Below are 13,027 nucleotides of genomic sequence, written 5' to 3' on the forward strand. Positions count from 1 at the left end.
AGAAAATTTCAATCTTGTTTTGTTTAAGTTCGTTGGGTTTTTTTTGAACAGTCAAAATATGATTGGATTTTTTTAAACGTTTTGGAAACTTCGTTGGTTTTACAAGTCATTTTTCTGATACGGTAATAAGCCACATCATCCGTTTCTCTTATTTGACTTTCAAGAAAGTGTAACTTAGTTGGGCTTTTTAGACAAAATGTTAAGTTTGTTGAGTTTTTTTGAACAGAAAAAACATGATTGAGATTTTTTAAACGGTTTGGAAACTTCGTTGGGATTTCAAGTCATTTTCCCCTTTAAATTGGCTATTAAATAATAAAGCCAATACTTCTGTTATTAAAAGGTAAAAAAGAATAATTTAAGTTTAAGTGTATTAATAAAATGATGATACTTTTATAATCTTTTTCCTATCAATCTAAAAGACTAAAACATCTTACTACACTACAAACAAAATCAAAATGGCCGGCGGAAGATTCTTCAGAGAAGTAGAATTACCGGAGCAAAAATCTCACGTCGACGGCGTTCTCTTCCCGGCGGTGTTATCCCCAATATTCTCTACTGCCTTTTCTGCAGACGCACAACTCTGTGGCTTTGTAGACGCAATCAGAGCTCACAAACCATGGCTGGAGTCTCTTCTCCAGAAAAGAGGCGTTATTCTCTTTCGAGACTTCCCTGTTACCTCTCCTTCCGATTTCAACGACGTCGTCGAAGCTTTTGGGTTCCCTGAAGCCTTCTACGTCGGCGGCCGAGCCTCCCGAACTCAAGTCGTCGGCCGGGTTTACACCGCAAATGAAAGCCCGCCGGAAATGCAAATTCCTTTCCATCACGAGATGGCTTATGTAAATTCCTTTTCTTTTTCCAATCTAACTATTAGCTTTGATTACTTGATATGTATGATTCTGTGAAAATACAGGTTCCAGACTTCCCCTCGAAGTTACTTTTCTTTTGTGAAGAAGCACCAGAAGCCGGAGGAGAAACTCCAGTACTTTTGAGTCATATCATATATGATAAGATGAAAGAGAAGCACCCATTGTTCGTTGCAAAACTGGAGGAGCATGGATTGACATATACAAGAGTAATGACCGATGATAATCAACAATCATCCTTCAATGGCAGTGGTTGGACGTCGGCATACATGACCAATGACAAGAACGTTGCAGAAGAAAGGTTTTTGTGTACTTCTGAATTCTGTTACATTGAATCTAATAAAGTGCATGCATGTTATTATGTTAAACGCATTTACATAATCTAAAATTAATATATAGCTCATGATTGATAGGGCAGCGAAGCTGGGAACAAAGCTTGAATGGATGGGGAGTGATCATGATCATGTAAAAGCTATTACAGGTCCGATGCCAGGGATAAGGTTTGACAAGGAAAGTCAACGGAAAGTTTGGTTCAATGGTCTGGCAGTTAGTTATAGTGGCTCTTTGACTACTAAAAACAATGATCGGAATACATTTATTGAGCTTGGAAATGGTGAACCTGTGTCGGATGAAGCCATGGAAGATTGCTTGAGAATCATGGAAGAAGAGTGTGTTGCAATACCATGGAAGAAAGGTGATGTTATGCTTGTTAATAATTTAATGGTTCTTCATAGCCGAAGGCCGTTAATAAAGCCACCTCGCAGCATTCTCGCATCCCTTTGCAAGTGATGAGGGGAGAAAAGAGTCATTTGACTTTGTGGAAAAATGAAGAGGAAGTTAAAGTATGATGTATTTTGAAGCTTTTGTTAAACACTATATTATTCTCGTTTTTTTCTTCTTTTTTTTGTTCTTTAACAAGAATGATGGTTTGTTTGTTGTAACTACATTGCTATTATATGTTGAAAACTCTAAGTATTTGCTATTATCATTAAAGCAAGTACATTGCTATTACATATTGGTTAAGAAATAAATTAAGGGGGTTTTGTTTTAGCTTATTTTTGAAGCTTTTTAGCTTATTAGCTTAAGCTTATGAGCTTAAGCTATCTAAAAATAAGCCAATTTTCATTAGCCAAGTAAAAACAATTTTTTTTTCAAATGATTAGCTTATTTGTCTATATTTACCTATTTACCCTCAACTTTAAATAATTCTTCTTTTTCCAACACTATATTAATCCAAATACTATTTTTTAAAATCATAAAAACACTTTTTATCTTATAAGTTCTTAAGATCATAAGCTTAATCCAAACACTTTTTTATCTGGGAAAAGTAAAACTTACAAAGATAGTGAACACTGAGACAACAAACAAGGATATGAATATTAAGAAAAATGAAAACGAACTTAATGTATATTCAAAGGAATCAACAAGAATGAAAAAACTAACAAAGATATAGAGATGACATATAGAACAAACATTTTCGATTAGAAAAACAACAAATTGATATAAACTAAATTATAAAAAAAAAAACGGCAACAACTTCTACATTACTCGAGGAAAGTTAATCAAAAGTACACATCTACTTTCTAGCATCATCATTATAAAAACGTTAACACATTCAAATATCTCATTACATCATCATGGATAATTTTCCAAATAAAAACCCCTGATTTCATCTAATGTCCAAAGCTCAGCAAGTTAATAGAAGGGAATTTCTACCCTCTCAACATGAACTTGAGCAGAAAAACTTGGATCTTTCTTAGCAAGAAAAAACATCAGCTTTAATTCCTCTTCACTCATAATAGGCGAAGACTTAGATTTGCCACAGTATTGAAAATACAAGGTGTTCTTCAACGTAAATAAACGTCCATCAATCCCAGAGTGTTCATAAATCAGTTTTTCAAATTCTTCATACCCCATTTCATGCAAGACTGGAACTTTAAAACTTGAAGCTGATTTGTCACCCTTAAGTGCTCCATTCATAAATTTAACTTTACCTCCATAATAAAAATTCATATGAAAAGGATGATCTAGAGTCATGTCTTTTGATGAACTTGCTCGTAACTGCACACTCAATAACAACATCGCATGCGTCAAATCTTTTACATAAGTGCTAACAAGATCAATCTCAAACCTAAGAGCTACGTTTATTGATCTAAATTAATGGAAACAATTGGTGAACAAACCAACAAAAAGACGATTGTTTTCGTAAATATACATTGAAACGTTTGAAAAGCTCATTTTGAAAATCAAGTCATAAAATAGATAAGGGAAAAATGCATACCTCGCTTTTCATGGATATTTGAGAAGAAAGGAGGAGTGAGTGTCTAAGCAAACGAAGGATTTTTCTTTTGGTTCGTGATATGTGTCCTGAAGAAGCAAGTATTTATAGGCTGATTACACTTGTTGAAGAGGAATTTTAAAAGCCAAAATTAAAACGCCTTTTGGTTCCCTAGAAAATTGTATCGTCAATAAAACATAGGGTTTTATTTATACATTCTACCCTATTAACACTCTACTTTATTTTAACCTAGATTAATTAATTTTTATCATTTTTTTAGGCTTCTCTTAAAAAAAAACAACCATCTGGTTGCCGGCAAAGGCCTTTGGATCAAATACGTGGGCATGCCTCCAATAACTATCATATCTCACACTTTTAGCCATGTAATACACAAAGCTGTTTAATACTACTAGTTAAGTTTTATTAGAATTGTGTATAATTATTTTTGTACAGTCCAAAAAAAAAAAAGGTATAATATTTTGAGTTTTTGGTAAAAACAAGGTGGTTTTGAAATTAATTGGTAGAAATAGAGAAGTATTTTTTGCTTTGTAAAAATAGGTCTTTTTGCTTGGAACCCCACCTCGTTTATCGACTTTAGTATTAATCAAATTTCAGATTTTACATTTTTAGTCGCTTTATCTTATATCATTGTTTTTTATAAAGCTTTTATTTTTAGGGTAAATTACACCATCCGTCCCTCGTGCATATGAACAAAAGCATGTTTAGTCCCTATTTTGAAAAATTAACTCGGACTGTCCTTATGTTTGTTTTTTCTTGCGCGTTTAGTCCCTCTGAACATAAAAAGACTAATTTGCCCTTGATAATTTCTTTTTTAGTTTTCTTTTGTTTATTTATCTTATTTTAATTAAAAAAAAAAAAAAGAAAAAAAAATATATCTCCATCAAACACACCACCCCTCCTGCCTCCCGTTTCCCCATATCCCTTCTACCCAGTAGTCTTCATCTTTCTTATCTTTTTCTTTGGATCTGTTGGATCTAGATCACCGGAGCCACCATTGATGGAGCAAAAAGGAAGCACCGGGATGTTGGTTCCATACACAAATAGCAACCAGACGTTGTTGTCCTTGTGGCCCTAGTACACTGATTCTGTCGTTGGGTTTATGGGAGGAGATGGTGACTTGAAAGTTGGGGAAGGAGGGAGGGGGGAGGATATGGGTGGATTCATTGGAGGAGTAGATGGTGGCGTCTTGGAGCTGCTGAATCTACATGGTGGGTCGTTTTTATTTTTGGCAGGCGGAAGAGTTGATGGTGGCAGTTTTGGAGCTGTTGAATCTAGGTCGTCGGAGCTACCATCGTCGGAGCAAAATGGAAGAACAAAAGTGCTATTTTCTGCCTCCATCTCAGTTCGAAACCCTTGCTCCACCTCTATTTCTTTAAAATCAGGCAAACCCTCTTTTTCACCCCCTCTTTCTTTGCATCGATATAACAACCACCATCGTGAGTGATACAAGCACCGTCACTGACGTTTTTTCATGTCAACGAATCCCCCGAAGAACATAGTTATGCTTCCTTCGTGGCGCCTCCAGTCCAATGGTGCTCTTGGTGGCACCGGGAGATCTTAGAAATTAGATGATGAAGGTGAAGGTTTGAAACCCTAGGTGGTGTCGATGGTGGAGGGTTAGACTACTCATTGTCGGTGTATTGTTCTTGGATCGAGACATGAGTTACTTCTGGTGTTTCCGCTGGTGATGGCAGTATCAGATTCCGATGGTGGTGGTTGCAACAGATTCCGGTGGTTGTGGTTATAGTAGATTCGACGACTCTAATGTGTGTCAGAATTTAGAGGAAAGAGGGTGGGGTGGGGTTTTTTTATTTATTTTGTATTTTACAAATAATTGTAAGAAAAATAAAATAAATGAAAAAATAATTAAAAAAGGGTAGAATAGTCATTTCATGTCTCACAAGGGATAAAGCATGCAAATTTAAACTAATGAGGAATGACATGTGCAATATTTAACCAAACGAGGGACGGTTCGAGTTAAAATTTGAAAATAGGGACTAAACATGCTTTTGGACACATGCATAAGGGACGAATGGTGTAATTTACCCTTATTTTTAAAAACTCTACTTTTAACCTTATTATATATTATACATTAATTATTTTATTCAAATTATATATTATATATTAATTACTTTATTTAAAAATATGTTCATATATTATTTTTAGGAAACTACATTTTAAATAAATCTATTCAACACCTTCAAATAAACACCAATATTTAATATATTATATTGTTAGGAAATTACAAAAGCATTTAAATATGACATTACATTACTAAATAAACATTTTTCAACATTACAAATTAAGCACACATTTAAACATAAATTAATAAAAGTACATACTTCACATGACATTGTATCTTGGTTGAGAATTTGAACAATTTGTTCGATTATGACCAGGTTGGTGGCATAGTCCATATTTGCGAGGTTCGTCGAGGTGGCGAATGTCCATCTCATTACGAAAACGGTTTGAACGTCTCCGACCTTGATGAACAGAGAGTTTTGAGTAATCTGCTTAAATCTTCTAATCTGACTCTAACCAATAATCAACGTGAGAAAGTGGTACAACATTACAACGTGGTGTTTAGTTCATAGTAATTGAGCTTTCTCCTTCATCGCCTAGAGTCTTACACTTTGCTACCCATAAGTTACTTTTACTTTCGTACACTTTAAACTCTCTATTGTGGTTGATCGACCAAAGTGTTACTGCTTTCTTGACTTGTACCTTACTTTCAAATTGCATTCCTAACCTTATTTTGTTTTCTGGTTCCTTCCAAACATCTATATGAATGTTGTCTTCTAAATTGGTTATATCATCGTCGCCTACATCTCCAACATCATTCATAAAGCTCATAACCCGAGTTTCACAAACATCGTCATCATCAGAATCTTCCACAACATTATTGAATAACTCAGTATTAGTATCTTCACTATATTGTGAATTGGCTTCATCAAATCCAAAGTCATTTTCTACTTCAAATCTATCATCATTGGGTAACAGAAATGCTACATCAGAGGGATTGGGCTCTAACACTTCAAAATTACGTAGAAGATCTACATAACTGGTTAAACTAGGAGGCATTATTTGTTCTTGAGCAATTTTTTTCTACTACGATAATAACTTGTGCCTAGTAATTTTCATCATTATCGGCCAAATAATACATCACATCTAGACTTGAGTCACTTATGATTTGTGAAATATTAAATTTTCCACCGAACTCGTAACATAATGAGATATTCAACTTATATGTTGTTTTTCGACTCTAACGTGTGCATAAACTAAATCCTTAAATTCTTCATATTGCAGTTTATGCCTAACAACATTTGAAGTGGTCAAAGTTGATTGATCACCCTTTACGAAACCATTTTCATATACAATATTACCACCCCAGTACAAATTACTCATAAACGGACGATCTAGATCTCATACTAATAAATACACCAACATATAACAACACCAATAAATCGTAAAACAAAAGACGTACCTCAAATGAAGGAAGGATAAAGAAATGAAGAAGAGAAGAATTCAATATGTTGAAATGGATGAAAAAAGCTATTGATAAAATAGAAATTTATAATACAAAAAATGAATTGATCAGACAATTCAGTCATTTGCTTTCTTTGAGTTTTCATGAATAGTGAAAATGACTTTTAACAGACTTTTGCAAGTATGCTATTATGAATAGATATTTCGGAGTTTTCAAAAAATAACAAAAATATTCATATATTTATTAATTGTAAAAAAAATCGATCAAATAAATGTAATATATTAAATATTGAAATTTATTCATAGGTATTTATAAGTTCTATATTAACCCTATAAGTTATTCAAAATATTAATTAAAATTTATGTAACACCCAAAGTCAGGAAGGCCAAGAAAGGAAAGGAAACCCTAAGCTTAAGGGACGACTCGACGAGTCCAAGGAGGAACTCGGCGAGTCCGAGCGGGATCCTGGTCGAGGAGTAAGTGACCGACTCGGTGAGTCGGCCAAGGAGACTTGGCGAGTCTGGTCTGTACGAGGAAAACCCTAAATCCGGGACTTTGGGGGCTATTTAAACTCCTTATTCTCTCCATTAGGGTTCCTTAGAGCCTCCCTTATACAGAATACGAACCCTAAGTCTCCATTGTTGTGCATTCAAGCTTCCAAGCCATTTTTGGGTGATTTGAAGGAAGAAGAAAGAGGGGAATCATTGAAGCTTCAAGGATTGACCTTAGATCTGAAGTTTGGGGAACCTTTCTGAGGTATTGAAGGTATTAAGTCGTTTCCCTTCTTTAGATCTATTATAATTGTGAGTTTTGGGGCTTTTTGGCCATGATTAGTTATCCATTTGAGTTAGAAGCCAGATCTGAAGTTGCTACTTCGGATCTAGGCATATTGTGGCCTTGTGAAGCATAAAGTATCTGCCATTGAGTTGATTTTGGAGCCTCCTTGCCTTAAACCCTAGTTTATGGTGTATTTAGCCTAGATCCCCTTCTCTACACGTAAATTTTGCAACTTTACGTGAGGAATAGGCTTGGGAAGGGTAGATCTACAGTTTGGAGTCCATGCATGACTCAAAAGTCCTCTGCATGTATGTAGATCTGAATGGACTCCGCGAGTCCTTTGAGTGGACTCGGCGAGTAGCATGAAGATTAGGAGGAACCCGACGAGTGGGATGAACAACTCGTCGAGTCAGATGAAGTTGGGCAGGAACTCGGCGAGTTTGAAGAACAACTCGGCGAGTCTGTTGAAGGTTGTCTTGGACTCGGCGAGTCTGTTCTTGGACTCGGCGAGTCAGGTCGCGAAACCCCAAACCCTTCGAGTTGAGACTCAAACCAGTGAGTCGAGTGGAAACTTGGTGAGTTGGACAGGTCAGGACTCGGAAATCGGTAGACTCGGCGAGTCATGGACTGAATCGGCGAGTCGAGTCGCGAATGGAAGGACTCTGAGCTTATGAACTCGGCGAGTCGGTAGGCAGACTCGGCGAGTAGGGTTGCCTTGGGAGGTTGACTTTGACCAGGACTTTGACTTTGACCAGAGTTGACTTAGTTGACTGTCGGGGGTCAGTTAGACTAAGTGTTGCATTGATATTGTTAGCTCGGGGAGCTAGTGGAGCAGGAGTTCGGAGAGTTGCCGGTCAGCAGCTAGTGGGATCGTCATCGAGTTCAGCCAGTGCAGATGAGTTTCCCTTTGTGTGAATGGGTCTACGGCCACAATGCCGGCCCATGTAGCTATGAGTAGAAGACCTAGGGGTTAGCCCTAGGCAGAGTATGATAGTATGATATTCAAGACGAGGTCCAGTGATAGCGGGCGGGTGCCCAAGGAATGGTTTATGCGATAGTTTATACTTGTTATCTGTGTTATACTTGTATGTGCCTGGTAGGGAGGTGAGTGTGGGCGAGGTTCCGTATCTCACTAATAACAGAGTGTGGATGGTGTTCCACATCTCATTAGCAACCAATCAGGGGCGAGGCCCAAGTTAGGAAAGAGTGAGTGTGGGTTGGGCCCGTATCTCACTATCAGTAGGGGCATGGACGGGGTTCCATGACTCATCAGTAGTAGGATAAGGGCGAGGCCCAGGATAGGCGAGGCCTTTAGGCAGGATCTGTTAGTATGTGTTTAGCTTATGTGTTGTGATATGTTTATGTGCTATTATATGTTAGCGGACGAGGCCCTGTGACAGGCGAGGCCTAAGTGAAACAGATCTGTATCCGAGCGGGGCTCGAAGCCAAGCGGGGCCTGGAGCGGTGGGGTCGTTGTAGCGGGCGAGGCCCGAGGTTGGGGGCGAGGCCCGGGATAGCAGGCGTGGCCCAGTATGTGCAGTATGTGGTTATGCATGGTATGTGGTAGGGTGGGGAACTCACTAAGCTTCGTGCTTACGGTTTTCAGTTTTGGTTTCAGGTACTTCCGGTAGCGGAGAGAAGAGATCGGGGTGATCGCATGGCACACACCATAGATTAGACAGCATGGGAATGTTTTACTCTGATAACGATGTAACACCCGTTTATTTATTAAATAAATAAATAAATAAATGAAGGACTCGTAGCTCTAAAATAAATAATTATGTATAAAAGGATGGTCTCGAAGAGCTAATCGTCACCATTTTAGAAGTCGAGGGTTAAAAGAGTAAGTTCCGGACCCAATTCGTAAGTATTAATGAGGGTGGGGACTAAATATTAACTTTTGGGACTTCATTTGAAAGGATTTTAGAGGCTTAGGGGTAATACTGTAAATTAGGGGTGTTATTTCGTAAGGAATCATGGAAGGGAGGGCTAAAATGTAAGTTTTGGATCTCTTTGGAAAGAGAATTGAAGGGCAGGGTTTAAAAGGTAAATATGGGATTTATATTGTAATGATTTCTGGATGGAGGGGCTAAACTTGAAATTATGAAAAGAAGTTATGGGGATCGGGGTATATAAACCCGTCACCCTCGGTAACCCTAACCCTAGCCTCATTTGTTCAGTCGCCAACTTCATGTACACCCTCTTTCACCCTCCTCGGCGTCGCGCCGCCCATCTCCACCGATTCTGTGGCCGCCAAAATCCCCGTCGTCTCCAGTCGAAGCCATTGCCGTCGGTGAGAGTTGTTAACCAACCAGCCGCCGCCACCCCTTCAAACTCGTTTCCCGACCGACGGAACCGTCCGCTGCTGCTGCTACAACTCGCTTCGCCGCTTCTTGCCACCGTTATTTGTTGTTTCGATCAAGAGTGACCGGCGAGTTCCAGCCGATTGTCACCGCTGCATTGCCATCTAGACGACACAGCCGTTGTTGGTGACGTCGTGGGCGGCCGATGGAGAGCCGTCGAAGACTGGGTATGGGATCGTAGGTAGATTCTGCTTCCGTTGAAGACGATGTTGTCGCCGGATGTCGCGACTATTCCTTTCGATGACGTCCTCCGATGGCTATATCGTCACCACACCCACAACGGTCCCACCTCCATCTTCTATTGCCGCCGTTTTGTACTTATACCGTCGCCAACCGCCACCAGGAGGGTGGCTGGACCCGTTTGCAAGAAAGGAAAGAGTGTGGGTGTGTTGTGTGTGATCTATTTTGGTCGAAAAGTCTAGGGCTGCCACTGCCACCATACACCGCCATGTATGTGTGTTTACATTAGTTAGGGTGTGTGTGCGCTTTGGTATTTCATTGTAAATTGTAAAAGGAAATGGAATAACGAGAAAGAAACCATAACCACCACCGTGAGGTGGTGGCTGCCGCCACCGCCCGCCGTGTCGGGTGGCGGTGCGTTTTGCCTCTTGTGATTGATTCGTTTGGGGAGCTAGAAACCCTAATGGGCCCAAAGAAGCCCTAATGGGCTTAGTGAAACCCTAATGGGCTCAAAGGAGCTCTAATGGGCCCAATAAAGCTTAATGGACTCTAATGGACCCAATAAAACCCTAATGGACTTAATAATATTTTAGTGGGCTTGATAGGCCCAATAAAGCCCTAATTGACATAAAAGGCCAACAAATTGATAAATGGGCTAATATTTGGATTGGAAAACCCTAATGCCATTAAAACCCTAATTTTAAGAATTATTCGGGTCACACACAAGAATTATTTAATAACTGGAGATATTAAGGCCCCGTTTGATAGTTGCTGACTGAGAAAGTGCTGACTGGGAAAGGTCTGTCTGAGTAAGAAATCCTGACTGAGTAAGAAATCCTGTTGTTTGATTGTACATCTGACTGAATGTGCTGAGTGATGAAAAATGACTATTTTACCCTGCTGTTATATATAGCGATGGATTAAGTTGCTGAATAATTATAAAACATACATATTGTCATACAAAATGTAAATTACACACAAATAAAAAATGTCATACAAAATGTAAATTAAACATAAATCATTTAATATCCAAATAAAACATAATGAAATTTAAAATAACATAATAATTTAATGTAAAGTAGGTGAAAGTAGTCGATTTGCAATCTGATCACGCAAAACACGCATATGTTCAACGGCTTCTGGACCCCATTCTATGCCTTGTATGTTTTCTCTATCAATTCCTCCACCTTGGACGTCAGGAGTAACCATAGTGTCCTCCTCAAAATTTCTAAACAAGTCATCTTCTATATTGTATTTCCTTTATAAAATTATGGACCGCAACACAAGCAATGACTATGTCTCTTTGCACTGTAAAAGGATAAGGAGCCATTTGTTTTAAGATTGGGAATCTCGCTTTCAATACACCATAAGCACGCTCAATAACATTTCTAAGTTGCGTAGGAGCATAATTGAACCTTTCTTCTCTAGTTAAAGGTCTGCCTCTTCGAAAATCGGCTAACCAATACCTAGTATTGCGGTATGGAGCCATAAATCCACGAGTGTTTGTATATGCGGCATCACAAAGGTAATATTTATCTGCAAATGAATGTGACACATATTATATAATGACACATTATATAAAGAAGATAGATAATAAAAATTATATAAAGATTATAAACCTGGTGGAGGAAATGGAAATCCAGAAGTCGAATTAAATGCAACTTCTTTCAAAACTCTTGAATCATGTGCTATACCCTCCCATCCAGCCCAAACAAAGGTGAATATCATATCAAAATCACAAATTCCTATTACATTTTGAAAACATTCTCCTTTTCCTCTTCCTTTATAACGAGTTTGTTGATCAACAGGTACAACCGCATGTACAAGAGTTCCATCTAATGCACCTATTGCTCCGGAAAAAATATTTTTTAACCGTCTATGTCGTTCCGAGTTATGTCTTGTTGGATTAGGAGTTGTTGGTACTATAATTTCTTTTGCAAAATACATCATTGCTGTTAGGACCTCGTGAAAACATTGATGAATCGTTTGTGTGGAGTGATGAAATCTTCCCTTAACCGCGCGAAAACGTTCATTATGTCCTATAACATGTAAGAATACAGCCATCTTCTCTTCAATGCTTATTGTCCTACTAGCTTGCAACCAGTTTTTTTGGGTAAAGTGGTTGCATAATAAAGCAAATGCATCTTGTGTAAGACGCATCATATCGAAACATTGTGTAGGGTCTCCGTACATCAAATCTTGCGTATACGCATACCCGCTTGAATCGTTATCTCTAATTGTATGGATTCTAATTAGCCTGCGCCGGTTTGACCTCAACCAATAAAACACAAGTAAAAGAAAAGCTATAACTTCACCATCAGAAACCATACTTGACCTGTTACAAACAATTAGGTAACATGTTTGTAACCAAACTTTCCAAAGTAACAAAAGTCATATAACAAAAAACTAGTAAATAACAAAAGTCATATTCAATATCTAAACATCATCCAAAGTAACAAAAGTCATCAAACATAGGATCCAAAATTAACAAAAACTAGTACACATCATCCAAAATAACATCCAAAAAAGTCATCAAACATAGCATCTAAATGTCATGCAAGTAACAAAAAGTCATGCAACAAAAAAACTAGTAAATATCATCAAAGATAACCATACTTCCTACCCGCACCCATCACCCACGACTCACAACTAGTATGCGAAAGTCGTAACCAAACTTTCCTAACATCGGCACTTTCACCAAATAACAAAAGAGCGGTTTTGTGTCTTTCATCTTCTTCTCCCCATTCCATTTTGTTCAATTTCTCCATACATGCATCAACATCCTTATCCATTTCACTTTTTTCAATTCTTTCGTTTTTTTCCACCAATGACCTTGCAAGCTTGACAATCTCATCCTCAACTTCTAAATCCCTTGCGTCTCTTTTTTTCCACCAACTCTTTTTTTTTTTCCACCAACTTCCATATTTTTTGAACGCCTTGAAGATTCTTGACTTGCACCTACGTGTTGTGTTGAGGTTTCCATTTGAACATCATCATCAAAATCATGGGCACTAAACTCTTCTACTGGACGAGGGAATGTAGAAGATGGCTCCCAACT

The 13,027-nt window shown here is 38.1% G+C and overlaps 2 protein-coding genes across 2 annotated transcripts; one reads left to right on the plus strand and one right to left on the minus strand.

Moving 5' to 3' along the window:
* The first annotated feature begins 439 nt into the window (after positions 1–439).
* Positions 440–1,838, plus strand: LOC111907899 (clavaminate synthase-like protein At3g21360). The gene is made up of 3 exons (XM_023903710.3): positions 440–836; positions 911–1,164; positions 1,277–1,838. The coding sequence occupies exons 1-3, from the start codon at positions 456–458 to the stop codon at positions 1,650–1,652; spliced, it is 1,011 nt and encodes a 336-aa protein (XP_023759478.1). The 5' UTR covers positions 440–455; the 3' UTR covers positions 1,653–1,838.
* Positions 1,839–11,037: 9,199 nt separating this feature from the next.
* Positions 11,038–12,761, minus strand: LOC111907885 (uncharacterized). Its single transcript, XM_023903698.2, has 4 exons — positions 12,640–12,761; positions 11,733–12,304; positions 11,385–11,505; positions 11,038–11,227 (listed from the first exon to the last, which is right to left on the minus strand). The coding sequence occupies exons 1-4, from the start codon at positions 12,759–12,761 to the stop codon at positions 11,038–11,040; spliced, it is 1,005 nt and encodes a 334-aa protein (XP_023759466.2).
* Positions 12,762–13,027: the final 266 nt, after the last annotated feature.

This window comes from Lactuca sativa, chromosome 4, assembly GCF_002870075.4.
Source record: "Lactuca sativa cultivar Salinas chromosome 4, Lsat_Salinas_v11, whole genome shotgun sequence".
Taxonomy (NCBI): domain Eukaryota; kingdom Viridiplantae; phylum Streptophyta; class Magnoliopsida; order Asterales; family Asteraceae; genus Lactuca; species Lactuca sativa.

What these genes read in the sequence shown, in the direction of transcription:
- LOC111907885 (XM_023903698.2), bottom strand. Translation starts at nt 12,761, where the DNA reads ATGGATAAGGATGTTGATGCATGTATGGAGAAATTGAACAAAATGGAA. An exon ending in GCCGATGTTAGGAAAGTTTG is followed by an intron (nt 12,305 to 12,639) that starts GTTACGACTTTC and finishes TGTTTGTAACAG; the next exon opens with GTCAAGTATGGTTTCTGATG. An exon ending in CCTTTAACTAGAGAAGAAAG is followed by an intron (nt 11,228 to 11,384) that starts GTTCAATTATGC and finishes AATTTTATAAAG; the next exon opens with GAAATACAATATAGAAGATG.
- LOC111907899 (XM_023903710.3), top strand. Translation starts at nt 456, where the DNA reads ATGGCCGGCGGAAGATTCTTCAGAGAAGTAGAATTACCGGAGCAAAAA. An exon ending in TCCATCACGAGATGGCTTAT is followed by an intron (nt 837 to 910) that starts GTAAATTCCTTT and finishes GTGAAAATACAG; the next exon opens with GTTCCAGACTTCCCCTCGAA. An exon ending in AAGAACGTTGCAGAAGAAAG is followed by an intron (nt 1,165 to 1,276) that starts GTTTTTGTGTAC and finishes CATGATTGATAG; the next exon opens with GGCAGCGAAGCTGGGAACAA.